The sequence below is a fragment of the Phalaenopsis equestris genome, unplaced genomic scaffold, assembly GCF_001263595.1.
Source record: "Phalaenopsis equestris unplaced genomic scaffold, ASM126359v1 Scaffold000552, whole genome shotgun sequence".
Lineage (NCBI taxonomy): Eukaryota > Viridiplantae > Streptophyta > Magnoliopsida > Asparagales > Orchidaceae > Phalaenopsis > Phalaenopsis equestris.
The window spans coordinates 2,086,402-2,106,477 of NW_018164992.1; the positions used below are offsets into that span (position 1 = coordinate 2,086,402).

The 20,076-nt window shown below is 35.7% G+C and overlaps 3 protein-coding genes across 6 annotated transcripts in view; 2 read left to right on the top strand and 1 right to left on the bottom strand.

The window, feature by feature from the left end:
* The first annotated feature begins 1,038 nt into the window (after positions 1-1,038).
* Positions 1,039-4,256, top strand: LOC110029175 (thermospermine synthase ACAULIS5). The gene is made up of 10 exons (XM_020731346.1): positions 1,039-1,318; positions 1,437-1,503; positions 1,751-1,845; positions 1,961-2,063; positions 2,588-2,676; positions 2,917-3,073; positions 3,154-3,229; positions 3,333-3,391; positions 3,737-3,873; positions 3,951-4,256. Exons 1-10 carry the CDS (start codon positions 1,200-1,202, stop codon positions 4,030-4,032), a joined length of 984 nt encoding a protein of 327 aa, XP_020587005.1. The 5' UTR covers positions 1,039-1,199; the 3' UTR covers positions 4,033-4,256.
* An 11,989-nt stretch (positions 4,257-16,245) lies between these two features.
* On the top strand, positions 16,246-16,939 carry LOC110029210 (protein BRANCHLESS TRICHOME-like). Its single transcript, XM_020731391.1, has one exon. It carries the CDS (start codon positions 16,246-16,248, stop codon positions 16,789-16,791), a length of 546 nt encoding a protein of 181 aa, XP_020587050.1. The 3' UTR covers positions 16,792-16,939.
* Positions 16,940-18,958: 2,019 nt separating this feature from the next.
* The window catches only part of LOC110029139 (snRNA-activating protein complex subunit), a 79,330-nt gene continuing 78,212 nt past the window's right edge, over positions 18,959-20,076 (bottom strand). For 3 of the 4 annotated variants that reach the window (XM_020731290.1, XM_020731293.1, XM_020731292.1), the window contains one exon: positions 18,959-19,320. In XM_020731290.1, the coding sequence (XP_020586949.1) occupies positions 19,039-19,320 (282 nt within the window). In that variant the 3' untranslated portion in view covers positions 18,959-19,038. The remainder of the gene's footprint in view (positions 19,321-20,076) is intronic. The other variant, XM_020731291.1, reaches the window with a different exon arrangement.

A 20,076-nucleotide genomic window follows, 5' to 3' on the forward strand; every position in this document is an offset into this window, starting at 1 on the left:
TATTGAAAAATTTAAACAATTCAAGCTTGAACAATAAATGAAAGCTCCATACAAGCTCAAGTCAAACATGAACAACTTATAATTATACCTAGCCAAGTCCGAACTATGATATACTCATCTCGATTGCAACCGTATGATCCTCATCTTTTTAAAAGTTAAATTATTGAATACTGATTTGTCTGTGATTCAGACACCAAGAAATAAAACGTAAGATAGGAGGAGAAAGAGAGATGAGTGAATAATAATATTGTCAATCGTGCTACCTTTCATGACCTTTAATGGAGGTTGTACAGGGTATTCTTGGTATTTTACAGATATAAGCCCATCGCTCAACTACTCTCTGGTTCGGTAGACTTGAGCTTGTTTAACTTCAACTCGGCAGGGTCAATTCAGTCGGTTACGCTTAGTCAGCGTTATTAGTCAGTTGAGCTTGATTGGCTTTAGGTCGGTAAGACTAGTTCAGTCGACTGAGTTAGTCTGACTGTCAACTTTTGATAATAGAATGAGAGCTTATGAATATCCTCAATATGAATGGAGATGCTGACGGGCTAGATTTTCTCTCAAGTAGGCTTCTTCATGTCGATTGACTTGGATGCATTTGTCTTGTTTTTTACCGTATGTATCATTCTGTCCTCTTTCGTGATTTGGTCGGATTTAACCTTGATGACTTTGGCTCGGACAACTGCATTAATTGGATAAGTGGATCTCATAATTTTCTGTCAGTGGGCTATCTTTCATCGTATCATTCTTCTCCGAACCGTTACATGTCCTCTGGATCAACGTTGATATATTTTAGATATACAGAAATACAAATATTTCATGTATAAATCTATGCCACAAAAGTGTTATCAATGTAAATAACAAACTTCAAGTATTAGATATGTAAATACAAAAGAATTGTGGTATGTACCTAAATTACCCTCTAGACAAATCTAATAGAAGAATAAGTTTAAACATTAGATATTCTAATCTTCGAATTAAAATATTTCCATCAATGCCGCAGCGTGCGCTCTCCGAGCCTATAAAAGAAGCCCAGATAGCAAACTCTAGCTGTCGCTCTTCATCCCCAAGCGTTCAGTTTTGGTACTTTTACCTCCTTTTACCCTCCAGCGAGATTTCCGCCTGCTCTCTCCTCTGTATCTGCTTCCCTGTTGGCTAAAAAGAAAGAAACTGTCTTCTCTCATCTAGAGACCGAGAAAATGGGGGATATTTCAAGGTGTAATGGTAATGGAACAGTGGTTGGGGAATGCCGCAGGAAGAGCTTTTGGTATGAGGAGGAGATCGAGCAGAATTTGAGATGGTGCTATGCTCTTAATGGGTCTGTGTTCTTCTATTAAAACTCCCAAAATCAATAATCATCCCCCCCTCTTTCTTAATTTGTTTCAGTTTGTAATATCTATTTGAACTTACATGTTAGTTGTGTCATTTATGTTCAGAATTCTGCACTCTGGAGAGAGTCAGTATCAAGACATTGCGTTGCTGGACACAAAACCTTTTGGAAAGGTACACGAAATGGAACTACTAACTATAAAGTTCAAAAGAGGCATTTACGTTTATATCATCCATTTCTTATGTACTAACATATCTGAACATTAGTTTTTATATAAAAAAAAACACCATTTTTTAAATTTTAAACAAGATAAATTAACCCTCTCATGCATCGGTGAGGTGACATGTATGCAAAAATCAAAGTTTGGATGTTAGATATGTAAATATATGTTTTAACTCCTGGTATCTTCTTGCATAGCAGGCTTTGGTGATTGATGGAAAGTTACAGAGCACGGAGATAGATGAGTTCATCTACCATGAATGTCTTGTCCATCCAGCACTACTCCATCACACTAAGTATAATATTTTCATACTCATTGCTTTCTAGGGAATCAGATTTGGCTGTATGTGTTCTTGTTCTGCTATCAGACAAATGATACTTGATATAAATCTTTCGTTTTGTTTATGACAGGCCTGAAACAATCTTTATAATGGGAGGAGGAGAGGGTTCTACGGCAAGAGAAATTCTTAGGCACAAGACAGTGGAAAGGATTGTTATGTGTGATATAGATGAGGTAAGAATGACCCTTGCTGCTACACCAAATCATTTTGTTACATGGGTATGGTTGAATAAATAATTAAATATCCATCACTTGTTTAAGGGACTATTCTAGAGACATAATTTTCTTTCTTTTATTTTATTTTATGGGCATTTACACACGTAACCCCCAATTGCTACGCATTTACAAATCTAGCACATAAACTCTAACATTTACATCTATAGCACCCAAATCTTTCAGTTCACATTAAAAAGACCACCATTTTAAGTTTAAAAAAATGAAATACACCTTCTCATGCATAAGCAAGGCAGTATGTATATTGAAATTGACATAAAAACCCAGTCCAATTCCTTTGTATTTTCATAGCTAAAACTTAATACTTCACTTTTTACATAATAATACCACCATTTTAACTTTAAGGAAGTGAAATACATATTCACATGCATAGGTAAAGTAGGTGTTATGTAAATGCTTATGACTTGAGTTTTATGCAAGTAATCTTCCTATGGGTGGATATTTTACATTCATTAATGTTACAGGAGGTTGTAGATTTCTGCAGATCGCATTTGGTTGTCAACAGAGATGCCTTCTTTAATTCAAGGCTTAAGCTTGTCATTAATGATGCCCGGTAATAACCTCTCACCACATAAATACAAACAGTTCTTTTTCTTAAATGTATAATTTGCCAACCAAACAAATTAAGTACCTAAACAGATCAAATATTATGGGGTTGTGCTGCTCTTATGTAGCGAAGTGTGAAAATTAACTTCACTTGCTTGCAATACACTATTAATCAAATTTTAACATAGTGCTGTTCATTAGTTTCAAAACTAAAGACTTAAAAGCTATAAAATCCTGTTTCTGACAGAGCTGAGCTTCTAAAGAGGGAAGAGAAGTTTGATGTTATCATAGGGGACTTGGCAGATCCCATTGAAGATGGCCCTTGCTATCAGCTTTATACCAAATCCTTCTATGAATTAATCCTGAAACCCAGACTTAAAGAAGGCGGTATTTTTGTCACACAGGTATTTGCCTATTTATGTGGTTATTTCAAGTTTTTGCCAGACATACTATTTCTTATTTTACAATTTATATGCTTTTGCAGGCTGGACCAGCGGGAGTGTTTAGTCATACAGAGGTCTTTTCCTGCATCTACAACACACTAAGGCATGTTTTCAAATGTATGTGGGCAAGCATTGAAAATTTTTGTTGTCTTCTGGTTTTCGGTTCCATACAATTTTCGGTGTCATAAGATAATAGTTCGGTTTTGTTTTTTTAATGTAGATGTTGTGCCTTATTCAGCTCACATCCCTTCATATGCTGATACATGGGGTTGGATCATGGTAAGCTGAGCATAGCATTTAGCTCTAAGAAAGGAGATTTGCATCCATAGCGCACACAATTTTTTTATTTGCATACATAGCGCTATGGCACTATAACCCTTTCCTTGAATGAAAAGTTGTATTTGTTTTTTAAAAAGTGATAACAGTGCTACTATTTATTTGATATTGAAGATCTGAGTATCATGTGTGTAAATTATAAAGTTAAGGTGTGAGATTACAAAATACTTCTGCTATGAATGTAAAAGCTCCTAAAATTATATTAAATTGAAGAATTATTCATATTGATCCTGTCAACGGTACCAATCGTATGGATGAAAGAATTAATTGAATCTTGTAAATCTACAGGCATCCGATTCACCATTCACCTTGGACTCGGATGAACTTGATTCCAGGATAAAGCAAAGGATCAATGGTGAGAATAGATATCTAGATGGGAAGACCTTTGCGTCCGCCTCTCTTCTCAGCAAAGCTGTCAGAAAATCGTAAGACTCGCCAGTTTTGTTATAGTTATTTCTTTTTTAAATTTCATCCTAGTGTTTATTGATAACTTTGTTCTCAGGCTGGACAAGGAAACACAGGTGTACACTGAAGGCACTGCAAAGTTCATCTATGGGCATGGGAGTTGCCACAAGATACATTGAGGGTTGCGGTGGGAGATGAATCAGCAGTGGAAGCCATGAATTAGGGGTGATTCCAATGAGTATAATCTGTCATCAATGTGGCCAGAAGTATTGGCCTTAAATGTTCCAACTTATCTAACTTACTGATAGTATTAGAACTCTGTATTAGAAAGTTTATTATTGCTGAACGAAGGAAATTTGTCTACTTATATTAGCTTGCTAATCAAAATCTACAGTAAAATCTATTAGTTACAAAGTTTTGCAGAATGTTTTTAGTACAATCTCACCTTCGAGTTGACCTCATCCCACATAAACTAAAGGAAGCCCAATTGAGAAGAACTGTATATCTTAATTAATTTATTTAGCAAAATTTAAGTCAAATTATAGTTTTTGGAACTCATTTTAAGAGCATTGTACTGTGAATAATAAAATGTTCTTTTCCTTCATATCTTATCTTTGAAATGAATTTTTTTTGTTACATTCTCCAGCAATTTTGAAATTTATTGGAGTAGAATTCTTTACAACCTAGAGGGATTGCTACCATTCAAGTTTCTTTATTTTTATCTAAATTAGTTATTAGTGTTGAATTCTATTAGGATTAGTTAAAAATTTCTATTTGTTCAAATATTTACTAATATTTAAGTAAGCGTTGTTTGTATAGACGACGTTAAAATTTTCTTCTGATCTCCCCCTCCTATTGTTTCTATGTTGACTCTCCTTTTCCCCCATAATCTCCGTTTTATAAGCTCCCCTACCTAAATCAAATTAATATTTTTTTCCCACATGCTTGGTTTTTGTTTTTAGTATGAAAGCGCTTGTCATGGTTTCAAATGAGATGATTTTCAGTATGATACAATAACAATTTTTTCTGTTACAAGTGACAATGGTTGCTCAAGCCAATGACTTGCATTCAACCACAATGTCTAATTGAGGCAGACATTGCAACAAAATTTAGGATTTTAGAATGGTGTTTTGTACAAAGAGGCCTGATCAATTAAAAATTTTAATTACAATGGAGCATATAGTGAATTAGATGGTTTGGCCACACATTACATGTTGACCATCTAATGATCCAGTTACATGTTTTAGATTCGACTTATGCTAAGAAAGACAGAGGTAGGACTTAGAAAAACTTGACCACATTGTATAAAATATGATATTAATTTATTAGAATTAAAGGGAAACATGACACTCAATAAGAAAATTGAGAAAAAAAAAGGATTAATGTAGCTGACCCCACTTAGGAGGATAAAGGCTTGTTGTTGTTGGAGCATATAACGAAAATTGAGGGGGGGAAAAACAAGATATAAATCTCCAAAAGAGGTGAAAGAGGGGCCTCGAGTAAGGGAAAAACAAATCAAAGGTAAAAATTTTAAGGGCAAACCAAAACTTCGGAAATTACAAGTTTAATTAATCAAAGAGTTATAATCAGTGTGATCATTATTTGTATGGGTCAATTGTCGCTAGCACCAAGTAACCAAGGTACCAAATAAGATATGAATCCTAAAGCTCTAAAAAAATAAAAATTAAAACCAACGTCCGTTAAATCATTTTCTCTTGTTCAATTTTACGACATAAATTTAGATTTACTAAATCTAATTGCGATGCTGATTTATTTCATCGTTGCTCGCGAGCTCCTCCATTGCGCACTGAATTTGATAAATCTGTATTTATTGGATTTTGATAAAGCATATTTAATTTAAATCTAAGTTGCAGCCAAACACCGCCTTCCAAGTGATGATTAGACTGAATTTGAAGTAATTAGACTCATAATGTGGCTGACCTAATGACTAAGAAATGCAGAGAAAAGAATATTAATGATGCTTGCACTAAGAATAAGGCAACCAAATCAAAGAGTACAATTCTGAAACCCATCATTGACGATACATAGGAGGTCATAGTTTTGGAAGATTAACATTCATAACATTCAATTCCTATGTATTTACACATCCAAAACCCAAAGTTCAATTTTTACATGCAAACCACTTTACCTATGCATGAAAAGGTGTATTTAACTTTTTAAAAGCTAAAATTGTGGTATTTTTGATGTCATATGAAAAATTTGGCTAGTATAAATATAAAAAGTAAACTTTAGGTGTTATATATGTAGATACATAGGAATTGGATGTTATGCAATCATCAGTCCTGCTAATCAAGTGCTCTTAAAATTTGCGAAGTTATAGTGCAATTCTGAGACCAAAAAATGGAAGTATACTGATGAATCGTAAATATTTGCTCGTTAAAACCACTTCAGCTTATAACCAAAAGACCACATCATAATTGGAAATATTTTTGTGCTGTTTTTCTTATTTATTATCTGAAATACATCATAAATAGTAAACTTAAGTGTTAAATTGTTTTAGGATGGCTAGGAGCTCTCATTTAATCCAAATTCTTTTTCAGACACCTTTATTGATTACCTTAGTTCTTTATTAGTCATAAATCATGTCATAGCATTAGTCTTTCATGAAAAGTGGATTTAATTCATTGAACTATCATGACTGAGTTTTGATTTGTATGATATCGAATGGTCTCTCTGTGATAAGCATACCCTACATTAATATCCGAATTGCTTCAAATTTATCTTGCAAATTTTGGATAAAATAGAATACGCTAAAATCTGATTCTGAAAGGCTGCAGAATGTCAAAACCTATCTTTCAACAAATGGCTGTATATATTGATAATGTGAAAGCATGGCTAAATGACTTCTTTAGCTCGACTTAAGCTGACGATACCCTTCTATTCTGTGGGGATCGACAGATCAGTCCCGTTTCCCTAATTATTTTCTTTTCTATCACCTCACACTTGTGTTCTTCTCCCTCAAACAGCCTGTCGTCATGCTTTCTAAAGAAATGATTAATTTGGTATTTGGTAAAAAGTTTTTTTCCTCCACTCATAAGCTGGGCTTCCTAGCCTTATAATCCTTTTACAAATAACACCTAGACCTTTTCTATGTTTCATATTTACAATTATACCCCTCAAAATAAGATATAAATCTCAACACTCCCCCTCAAGATGGGTAAAAGATATCCACTAAGCCCATCTTGTCACATAATCTAGACAAATCTAATGAACCAAGTTCTTTAGTGAGGCAGTTAGCTACTTGCTCTCCAATGACTACATGACTTAGCTCTAGTAGCCCGTTATTCAGCTTTTCCTTGATGAAGAATCTATCAATCTCCATATGTTTGGTTCTGTTGTGTTGAACTGTGTGGTTGGCAATACTAATTGCTGGCTTGTTATAACACAACAACTTTATTTGAGTGTCTTGATCCACCTTAAGCTCAACCAACAAGGCTCTCAACAACATCATCTCGACAACTCAAAGGTCACGACCCTGTACTCTGCCTCTGCTATTGATCTTGCTACTATAGATTGTTTCTTGCTCTTCCAAAAGACTAAGTTGCCATCAATGAACATGCAGTATCATGACATAGATCTTCTGTTATCTGCACAACTCACACAGTCAACATCACAATAGCCCTCAATGTCTATGTGCTCGTTCTTCGTATAGACCAGCCCATTCTCGGCGCACTCTTCAGGTAACTCAGAATCTGATACACCGGGTCCATATGATCATTCCTTGGATAATGTATATAGTGACTCACCACGCTCACCGCAAATGAGATGTCGAGACACATGTGACTTAGACATATCAGATGACCCACCAATCTCTAATATCTTTCACGATCAACTGACTCTCCTGCCTCTGCATTCAACTTGGTCTTCTGATCAATTGGAGAGACTGCAAACTTGCATCTCAACATGTATATTTCTGTGATGAAAACGAGTACATACTTTCTCTGAGAAAAGACCATCTCCTTTGGCCTACGAGCCAACTCAATCCCAATGAAGTATATGAGCTGTCCAAAGTCTTTAACCTGAAAATCTTTACTCAATCTAACATTTAGTTAAACAATTTCTGTCTCATCATCACAAGTGATAATCATATCATTCATATACACAACAATTATAGTGACGTGACAACAAATTTTCTAAACTTGTTAGAACAGACTCGAGGAGTTTGCTTCATTCCATAAAGCGACTTCCTGAGCCTGCACACCTTGCCCACTGTCTGACATATACCGAATCCTAGCGGTATATCCATATACACCTCTAAAGTAACTCACCATAAAGAAAAATATTCTTCACATCAAGTTGGAGTAATCTCCACCCATCATTCACAGCCAGAGAAACCAACGACCTCACTGTTATCGTCTTCTCTACCAGTGCAAATGTCTTGTCATAATTAATGTCATATGTCTGACTGTAGCCGTTCACCACCAATCGTGTCTTGTAACACTCCACTTTTTCTTCTAGATTTTATTTTACTGTGAAGATCCACTTGCCCCCAACCGTTCTTTTCCCCGCTGGTAATGATCCCAACTCTCACGTCCTATTCTTATCGAGAGCACCAAATTCCTCTAGCATGACAATCTTCCACTTTGGATCCTCTTTAGCTACCTGCCAACACTTGGGTGTGGAGAAAATAATATGCAATAAATGCTATGTATACAGTATGTTAGAGTAGAAGACAAACTGAGCAATATCATGTGAGAAACTAAAACACAGAAAAATAACGATTAGAAGAATGACCCGCATTATTGCGAGAGATCCTCCTTGAAGCCATGACAGTGGGAGAAGAAGAGAGAGGAATCATATCACCTGAGTAATCAGGTTTTGAAGTGGAAAGTGTAGGTGTATTAGGAGTCAGGATAGACTAGGACAAGGGACTTGATGACACAAGTGGCACGGCAGACACTGTTCCCGAACTTGATGGAACGAGTGGCACCGCAGACATTGTTTTTTCATTCTGCCTCCTCCTTGTATACGCTCTCAGCTCCCTCCGAGCTTGACTCCCTCCACCTTCAAGCTCATTTTCCTCATTTTTTTGGCTCTTCCTCAACTGATCCTTCCCACGCAACGGGTGTAGGCACTGTTCCCACATGCAACAATCTCCGACCATCATTACTTCACCCCTCATGCCTCATACCGCCAGTATCATGAGTCACTAAAGCGTGAGGTCACCTTCAGAGGGTAGTACGGTTCGAACTCTCTAAAAGACACATCCATGCTCATAAACAATCTCTTTTTTTATCAAACTTCAACAAACATAAACATTCTTGGTAGCATAATAACCAATGAAAACATAATTCACAGCTCTAGGACCAGTTTCCCTACTTATGATCTATTGTCCTTCACAAAACATAACAACAAAAAATTTTCAATAGAAAGATTTTACTATTATCTTCTTTCAACATCTGACAAGGGCATTTCCAATCTAATACTCTTAAAGGTTTTTTGTTGATCAATCGAGTCACTATCAAAATTGCTAGACCCCGCAAATGTTTTGGGACATTCATCGTGATCATCATACTTCAAGCTACCTCCAAAAGGTGTTTATTCTTCCTCTCAACTACTCTATTTTGTGTCAGTGTGTATGAACATGTGACATGATGCAATATTCCTTGAGCCGACAAGTATTCCCCAAACGCTTTATTAGTATACTCTGTCCTATTATCATACATCAATACTTTCACACGAATATGACCACAGCCTCTAGACTGTTCATGTCCACCGTCTCTTTTTCCTTATGTGGTTTTGGAAAAGCCAAGCACAGGTGTCCCACTTCTTCACAGTTGAAGCACCTGGAGGTCTCCCCCTGGGCACCTGTAATACCTGCGTTCGATGCAGCCAAAGCTTATCGCGCACCTATAAGTCCACTCAGCTCAGAGTGTAGCCTCATGCAACTCTCCTCGTGTACATCAATTTAACTATTCCTCAGCCTTCGTCGATCTCTCACATATGAAGAATCAAATTCTCTCCTCCACCGCTTTCATTTCAAACGCACTGCACCATGTCCTGCAACTAGTTGCTCGAACCACTCTACCACAATCTAGCAGCCAAAGGTGTCGTCGATTCAGTGCTACGGCACGCCTGAGCGTGCCTTAGACTTCTCAACTCGCTCCAATCACGAGTGTTATTGCCTCAATCCGCAGGTTGTCTTCCCAGAGACTCACAGTCCCTTCGTCGCATTTCCAGAGTGTTGCGATCGCATTGTTGCCTTCCCAGACAGCCGCAATCCCATCCTTGCCTTCCCAGTTGCGACTGTTTCGCAAAAGCCGTGATCTCATCGTTGCCTTCCCAGTCACACGATCCCACTCCTCCCTGCCTCAACTTCTGAGCCGCACTGCTTGCTTCCTGTCCGATGGCAGAAGATAAGCTCCCAGTCGCGACTGCTTGCACCGAGCCGCGATCCCATTGTTGCCTTCCCAGTTGCGCGATCCCGTTTCTCATTGCCTCGCCTCCTGAGCCGCAGCGCTCCATGGCACTGAAGGCCAAGAAGAAGCTGGCGACTGAGGATAAAAAGACGACGACGTGAGTTGTAATCCAATCCCGCAGCTTCATGACCGAACCTTACGTGATCAGAGTTCGCTAGAATACGACAGTGAAGACGTCAGCTCCGCTGGGTAGGCTCCATGATTAAGTTGGTAATTTTTTTTTTTATTAACTCCTAGATTTCTTCTATATTTTCTATTTATAATTAAACCTCTCAAAATAATATATAAATTTCAACACAAGCTTCGACTATTGCAGGCTGTAAAAAATAGATGTGGCACTGTAGTGAAGAACTAATCGTAACTAGCTAGTCAATATACTCGAAGGTCCCACAATGATCAAAGGAAAATAGATTGAGAGTATCTATGAAAGATTTTTTTTTTTTTTTTTTTTTTTGCAAGGAATAAGATTCCGAATATAATTATTTTAATTGAAAAGAAGGAAGCTTCTAATATTAATTATATCTAGAGCATATCTGAAAAAATTGTTGAGCAATGAGATAATGCTCAAGCTTAGGCTTATACAGAATTAGTACAAGTAAGGCTTGGTCAAAGTGATCCTATTGGACTCTACTGAGGATGAAAGGGGTAGGACATCCTCGGAACCAAAGAAGATAAGCTTCAAGTCAGTGATACAAGTGTAAAAGATAGATTAATAATATTATATGGTTTTTTGCTTGTTGTGTGATGATACGTGCCCAAAAAAGAGAAGCACATGGATGTAGAAAAGACATGATTAACCAAGCAGAGGTATAAGTGTCCCAACAGGATTCTATAATTCCACTGTTTCGACTCATCAATGCCCTTATTCTACTTAGTCATGTGATGCCTAAGAATCCGTATTAACAACTATAAATCACCTCAGCCAAAGGTACCTCACAAATTAAGGGTGTGGCTATAGGTCTTGAACATTAAAAGAGCTTTTTTTTAGAAAATTCTTGAATGTGTAATTGAATATAAAGTAAATGTTTAACAACTGGTTTAAATCAAACACTTGAGGCTTAACTATATAGTGATCGCCACTAAAACAATCTCATTAATCAAAAAAATTTAGTCATTAGAAATTTCTTTGACCCGTATCTTAAAACCTTGCTCTTCCTAGCAAAGTTTAAGTAACTTAGAATATTTCCCAATTAGCCTACTCTTAGTTGACGGTAAGCCCATGCCAGAGATTTGCCTTAAACTATCTCAATACTAATATATGGGTTCTCCGATAATTTTCCTATATGGATGTAATCATTCTTTTTGATGATGTTAAGCTGACTAGAGACCCCCTTATAAGTTAATTCCAGGGATTTTTAGACAGCCAATAGTCCTCCTTACTTTTAGAGTGCTTGGGGGAATACATAGCTTTAGATGATTGTGAACCTTTAGTGACCCTTGTATTTCACTCTAAAATCCCTGAGAATATCTTGGATAAGTTGGTAGTTTAAACATGATATCTCGCTATTTACATTTAGATTTGTCTAGTGGGCTCTCTTATCATTTGACCCTAGCGTGGCTTGGTTGAGTATAGTTGGTCTAGACATCTTTCTAATTAGCACTCAACAACCCTAGATTGATTATAAACTTGGTCAAGATGACCTTAGATACTCCTATTGTATGATGACTAAATTAGCTTGTGGCAAACACTTTCAACCATAATAATTGCATGAACCATTATGGGAGCTACATTTGGTTGCCACCTTCACTAAAGGCAGATTTTAAACTAAGAAAACTGGAATGATCAAAACAAAGGTCAGCTTTGGGAAAAATGTTCAATATTTTTGTTGTTGGCGCCTTGCCTTTGTCAATCTAGGATTGGTCCTAGTATAGTCATTGCACTAGGGAATGATTGTTAAAGTCATCTACTGTAGACTAGGGGGAATGGGTTGGCGCTCACTCTTCGGAGTTTTGGGTTCACTATTTTGTGTTGTATTTCCGAGTACAATGGAGCAATACCTTGACTAATTGAACGAGTGAAACATTTTATTTTCTCCTTTTCGGTTCATTGACCTCAATCCCTGCACAGAATTTGACAAGTCAATGTCTTGACTCGGTAAACCTAGTAAAGTATGTGCAGCTTTCTGGCATAGTCATTGCACACCGTGAATAGCCCTTAGAAGCCCATAGCCTACTGAAATACTCCTAAGATATATCGGTTAGCACTTAAGGTAGGTAGTCCCTAAGTATCTACTTTAATCCAATGTAGATCCCTATATTATCTATGTTGACCAAGCTGTCCTTGTACACTACTCAGATTGAGAATACGTTCCTATATTCTCTTTTTGCCGATGTGTCCAGGAATGCTTAAAGCTTTTCGTCTTAGATGGGATGTAAGTCCTCATACATTCCTGCCGACCATAGACGCTTTCAAATCTTAAAATTTTCCATCTTATGTGGGATGGAAGTCCTTATACCTTCCTGTCGAGCATAGAGACATTCAAATCTTAAAACTTACTGTCTTCGGTGAAATGTAAGTTCTTATGCTTTCCTCCGGAGCATAGACATTTCAAATCTTAAATAATTTCGTCTTAGGTGGGATGTAAGTCCTTATATCTTCCCGCCGAACATAGACGTTTTTAAATCTTAAAACTTTCTGTCTTAGGTGGAATATAATTCCTTATACTTTCCTATCGAGCATAGACATTTTCAAATTTTAAATACTTCCGTCTTAGGTAAATTCACGTGTTTGATAGGAGAATTTTGAAGCAAATACCTCGTGAAAAAACAACTTGTGGAGGTTACAATAGTTCTGAATGGTTCATTCTTTTGGAATAATTTGCATAATCATGAGTGCATATTAGTAGATCAAAAACCACTAAACTGCAAGTTAGAGTTGATCTCAAAAGCCAAGCTGATGGCCCCTTAATAGTCAGTTATTGTCACGGCTCATGATTATTACATTTGCAAAGGAGACTGAATGAATTGACCCCAATTTCATGCTTGTGAATCTGTTGCAATAAATTGAAAGTTAGAGTTGATCTCAAAAGCTAGTTGAATGGCCCCTTAATAGTCAGTTATTGTCACGACTAATGATTATTACATTTGCAAAGGAGACTGAATGAATTGCCCCCAATTTCATGCTTGTGAATCTGTTGCAATAAATTGAAATTTGTGAATAGGCCTATGTATCACTCTAAGCTTATTTGATACATCATTCAAAAATTTATTTGAGACATTTGAAGCAGTATCTCAATCAGGCTACATAAGAAAAATATAATATATTATCAATATATATATTATACTATATTATACTTATATATATAATATATACTTTATATAATCGTTCAGTTCAATACAACTGCTCAACATTAGAGAGCAAGAGACAAAGTCATCTTTTTCGTATGAATGCAAGAAAACAAAGGGAAAGCAAGATTACACAAAACAGTAATAAGCAACTCAAAGTTCAAAGGTTTGATTGAGGTTGAAACAAAGCATGAACAAAATAATGTAATAAATAATAAAACTATTTAACTATAGCATAAATGATTTAGTAATGATGTAATAATGAAAATATGCAATAAGAATTTAAAAAAAAATTATAAAATAAATATCATACACAAGTAATATTTTCTCTAACTAAAATCTTCATGATAATAAGAGATTTTCAATGCTTCATGACCAAAACAATCATGTGCATTCGTTCAAATAATCAATTCAAACTTCTTACTTGAGAAATAATCTCCAATTAACTACAAACCATGGTTGCACGAACAACACTTCCTAGCTATGTTCTTATTAGACCCAAAATATTCAAAACACTTTCAAAAATAACAATCTTAACATATAAATCAACCTCTAATCGAAACCTATGGCCTCCAACCTTGATATTAAACAGAAATTTAGAAAATGAAAGAAAAACTATATAATCAAGTCATTCAAATTGAGTCTGCCAAAAACTCCCAAAAAATCAGAATTAAAACGTTTAGAAGAATGAGTGATTGATTCTAATATCATAGGCTAAAATGCAGCAAGCAATTAATCAAATTCTTGGAATAATATAAGTTATCGTTGGCAACAATAGAACATTGCTAAAACTTTTATATAACCTTAAAAAACCAAGCAACTTCAATGCAATTAATAAAAAGCTGATTTTCCTAAAAGCTTACATTTTTGGCAGTGGAGAAGGTGGCTACCCAAAAGAGGCTGGAAAATAGCCAACAAAACGAGTGTGAAGGAAGCCAGAAAAATACCACACACAACAGAGGAGGCAACTCCACAAAAGCCGCATGTGAAGAAGGAATGGGCTTCTTGAAGAAGCCAAGCAAAGAGGCCCGAAAATTAAAGACAAAAGCATAAGAATTTGAAGTATAGGATTTCTTTTTATTGTATTAGAATTTTAAATAAATAAATTTATAAAATTTACTTCAACTGAATAAATTCTAACGCTTAAATTACAAGTAATATTGACTATAAAATTTACTTCAATTGAATAAATTCTAACGCTTAAATTACAGTCTAATATTGACTTCAATTATTACAGTGGTTACATTGCCAATTCTAACAAATTTGGGTCAGTTTAGTGAAGAACGAATGTTTTATGGTGGTTGAAGCGACCATATGAATAATTCACAGTTGAACTGCTTGAATATCATTATTAACGATTGAAGTGACCATATGAATTTAGTGTTATTTGAAGAAAAATATAACGATTAAAAAAGATTTTATATATGCAAATAAAACTGCATCAGAGGATGATAAAATTATTATATATGATAATTGCTTGAATATGTTAAAAGTGAGTATGAGGTTGTTGACCCTCATGATATGTTTTGATTTTAAGTGCTCACCTTACATGATTTAGCAATTTTTCTTATGATAATGAATTTATTAAATATATAGATGATCGATACCATACTTATCAATTATTCTTAATTTTATGAGTTTTTATTTTCCATTTCAAGGTTTTTGCCTCAAAACTTCTGTCATCATCATTGAGAAAAAATACCTTTTTGGTTCTTCTTAAATCTTGATTTGACATGTGAATTTGCTTGTTTGAGTAAACCTTGACAAAGATTTAGATGCCCCAACTCAAATTTAAATTTAAGAATGTTTAAATACAAACCACTTAATTTTTACATAAATGTCACATCATCTATGCATGAAAATGCGTATTTCACTATTAAAAAATTAAAATAATAATATTTTTGGTGTGACATGAAAGATTTCCGTGTTATAAATGTAAAAGTAAACTTCACATATATAAATACATAGAAATTGTATGATATGTATGTAAATGTAAATGCCTCTTAAACTTATGCATGATCAACAAAAATTTCCACAATCCAAACAAGCAGTGATAAAAACTTGCAGGACTTCACACCCAAAAAATCACTACATATCCCAAAACTCTAGACCCATTCAACGGGCTTTTATGTCACCAAAGCCATATAATATATTTTTTTCCATTTTTTCCTCTTCATAATAATAAAAAAATGAAAAGCTACAATGCCCCTCACTGGATGAGGAATGAATGCAACATGACAAGAAGTGAGGGGAAAGGAAGGATTCATGTGAGGCTGCGTTAGGTTTAGAGGGACCTACCATTCTCCTCTTCCATCCTTCCCTCATTCCTCCCCCAACTTTTCTCCTCATAAAAATCTCCACTCAGTTCACAATCCAATATACATGAAAGCAAGAAAAAAAAAAAGAGAAAAGTTGCAGCAGTGGCACAGCACTAAAATCACAATTAAGATCTTTGGCACAGCCTGGAAACGCACAAAATTTTAAAGCCATATACGTACCGGATCCGACCCCATCCATCCTCTCAGTAATGGCCGCCGATGCCTCCCCTCCATGGAAGCTTTATCACAACCCCCACTTCCTGTTGGATTTCCCCCATCACCTCACCCCCTACGAATCCCCACCTCCCCCTCCCTCTCCCCACCACAAACCCACCTCCACACCACGGCCATGGACGACCTCCCACTCGCCCTCGCAGAAATCAGCGATCTCCGCGCAGAACTCGATCGCGAACGTCGCATGCGCCGCGCGGCCGAATCCCTCGCCAAATCCCTCGCACGCGAACTCGCCGACGAGCGTCGCACCCGTGCTGATGCCGAGGCTGAGACGGCGCGGTGCCGCGAGGCCGCAGATCGCGCGGTCAGAGAGGCGGACGATGATCGGCGGATGCTGAAGCTCGCGGAGGCGTGGAGGGAGGAGAGAGTGAAGATGAAGCTCGCCCACGCAGCTATCCTTCTGGAGGAGAGGATGAGAGAGGTTTCCGGTAATGGAATGCAGAAGACCGGTGAGGTTGATTGTGTAGTCGCCGGCCGGCAGGGTAGAGAAAGAGAGGGAAGGGAGGCGGAGAATCCGCACATCAGGAGAGGAATGAATGGGTTCGTGGAGTTTTCGAGGGCGTTTAAGGTTCCGTCACCGGGATTGGGGAGGGATAGGTTTCGTGGCGGCGCCGGTGGGTTGGAGTGCGAGAAAGCTCAGCTCAGAGTTTTGATGAAATAATTTATTTATTTTATTTTTGGGTAAATTTTGAGCATTATTAGTTCCCGGAGTTTGAATTTGGAAAAGAATATTACATGTCTCATATACAATAATATTGTATGTCATAATATTGTGTGGAACATGAAATTCAGAATGCATCAAGGATTTACACTTAATCACTTGAATTTGAATGCAAGTTGTAGGACTAAAGATAGATGCAACATAGTGGTGTTGGCATTTTTTGCATTTTTTTAAATATATTTTATGAATGTTGAATCTTGATTTCATCGTAAATCACACCAAGATATAGAGTGTAACACATGGGAGAGAGAAGATTATTTCTATGGCCAATTCTGACTCCGAATGAGGAATTTTAAGAGCATGTTCAAGGTAGATGAAGATGTCGAACTCTTTCTTTGAATCAGGCTGTGACAAGAGGCGGGATCCTCTACTTGGCTCAGTTAACTTTGATCTTTGGTTAGGAGAACCTACACTAGTTCGCCCTGAAACCCCGATTTAGGGTAGGGGGTGGGGTCTACACATAATCAGAAAGGTCCTTTCAATATTTTGCTAGTTAATCATTAATCTTGTGGACCATCGATCTTCCGCTGTTGGACCCTTAATCTTCCGCCTGTGAGTCTTTGCTCTGCCACCTATAGACCCTCAGTATTCCATCCATGAGCCCTCCTTAGTTATATTCCGTTGCACTTTTTTTTTCATAGGTTTTTCTCAATACTACGTTATCAAATTTAAATTTGTTGTGAATAAAATATAAACTATTATTCTTTATTTATTTTTAAAGTAAATTTATTAATTTTGAAAAGTATCATAATCAAATTACTTCCATCTACATATTGCATATGTCAACACTCAAAAGTTGTCCAATTTAGACATTGAACACTGAAATTTAATTATTTGTTCACAAAACATTCAAAACTTTAAAATAATTAATAAAAGGAAGATTTGCCTACATTCTACCTAATTCCTATGTATTTACACATCTAACCTTTAAATTTCACTTTTTACACCTTATATATGAAAAGATGTATTTTATTTTCTTTAAAATTTAAAAATAGTTGTATTTTTAATCTATAACTTCACCAATCTCCTTTAAACTCTAAAAGACTCCATCACAACTTTCTCATATCCAACCCGAGTGATTTTGGTCAACTTCATCAACAATATATAATATCATATAAATAATATAATTTAAATATATATAATATGCCACCCAAATCTTTATCTTCATATCAGAAATACTGCTATTATGTTTTCTAAAGTGAAATAGACATTTTTTTTATATTCGACATAATCATGACAGTAAAATGTTATATAAGTAAGAAAGAATTAAATACATAACGTTCAATTCCTATTTATTTACAAATCTAACACAAACTTCAATTTTTACGTACATGCCACCTCACCTATGCATGCAAGTGTATATTTCACAGAAGGGTCTTTTTGATGTGGAATCATATTTTGGGTGGTATAATTATAAAAAATAAAAGTTAGTTGCTATATATGTAAATACATAGAAATAGGGTGGTATGCACACAAATGGCCTTATAAATAAATATCAAAATTGAATTATTGGACACATAAAAATGGAAAAATACGTGTAGATCCCGCATAAAATTCAATGCCCGGAGAAGCTGCTACATTAAGCTAGCAGGTTCATTAATGAACTCGTTGGGTCATTTACATACACACAATTCCTACATATTTACATATTATAGCCATGATTTTTATTTTTATAGCACCCACGTCTTTCATATCATACAAGATTATAATTATGAAGTAACTGTAAAAATGAAATACACATTTTAACGCATAGATAAAGTGCCATAAACATAAAAATGACGACTTAACATAGTAATTGTAGTATCTATGTAAATCATCTAAAGAAATAAACCTTTAAATTCTGTAGAAAAGAAATAAAATTTCAAAAGTCAAAAGCTTGGAAAAACACCTGCTCTAGTACAGAATATGTGAAGCGAATGAAGTAATAATTGTTGGAATATTTACATATATACCACTTAAATCCTATGCATTTACATATCTAACAACTAAACTTCATTTCTTACATATATATGCCACTTTATCCATGCATGAAAAGATGTTTTCAAATGTTAAAACATGTGATATAAATGCAAAAACTAAGATTAAGGAGTTAAATATGTAAATACATAAGAAATGGGTGGTATGTATGTAAAAGCCCCATAACTGTTTCACAACAAGCAGGGGTTGTATCAGCAATTTATGATTTAATTACTCATGAAAGTAATCATATACAGTATGAGGATACAATAAAGTGTTATCTTCCTTGTAATGAAGAAGAAAATAACATTTGATGCAGAAATAAGAGGGATCATCTGGGGCCCACTTATCCTCAACGGTCATCTTTGTTGCCTGATAGATCTGACAAACTGAGCATTTTCTTTTACGAGGTTTGATTTGGAAAGTGAGGAGAGGGTAATCTGCTCTGTTGTGTGAATCATCTGGATGGATCAATCTCAAGTCTCTGAACACTATGGTATGTTTGCAATTTCCCTGTGATGTTTCATAACTCAAAGATAAATAAATATTATTGATAGGTTCTTTCATAAAACAAACCAGGAAGATTTACATATATATATCCCACTCAATTCTTATGTATTTATATATCTAACACCAAAACTTCAATTTATATGTATTTATCTATCTATCTATCTACACACACACACACACCAGTTTAACTATGGACAAAAAGGTGTATTTCACTCTGTAAAAGTTAATTTATGGTATTTTTTATGTGCTAAGAAAGATTGGGGCTGTATAAATGTACAAAGCGAAATTTCGGTGTTAGATTTGTAAATTCAAAGAAATTGCATAGCATGCGCATAAATGCTGGAACAAAACAGTTATAACGAATATTAACATACAGACCACGATTCTTATGCATTTATATATCTAACACCTAAACTTTAGTTTTTACATCTGTATCATATTATATATTGCATGAAAAGAAAATAGTGGTATTTTTTATATGGTATGAAAGATATGAGTGGTATAAATGTAAAAAATAATGTTTAGGTGTTAGACAAGTAAAAACATAAGAATCGGATGATAATATCAGAGTTAACCCAAACCACAAGAGAAATGCGAATATGATTGCTGAAATTCGAAAGGTTACAACGACGTCGATTTAAAACAGAGAAATAAATAGTACCAAACACGTGGGACTCTCTAGGGTGAGAGTGAGGGGGGTGGGCACCGGCAGGACAGCAGGTGGTGTAGATGGTAACAACAGGAAGGTTGGGTGAAGGG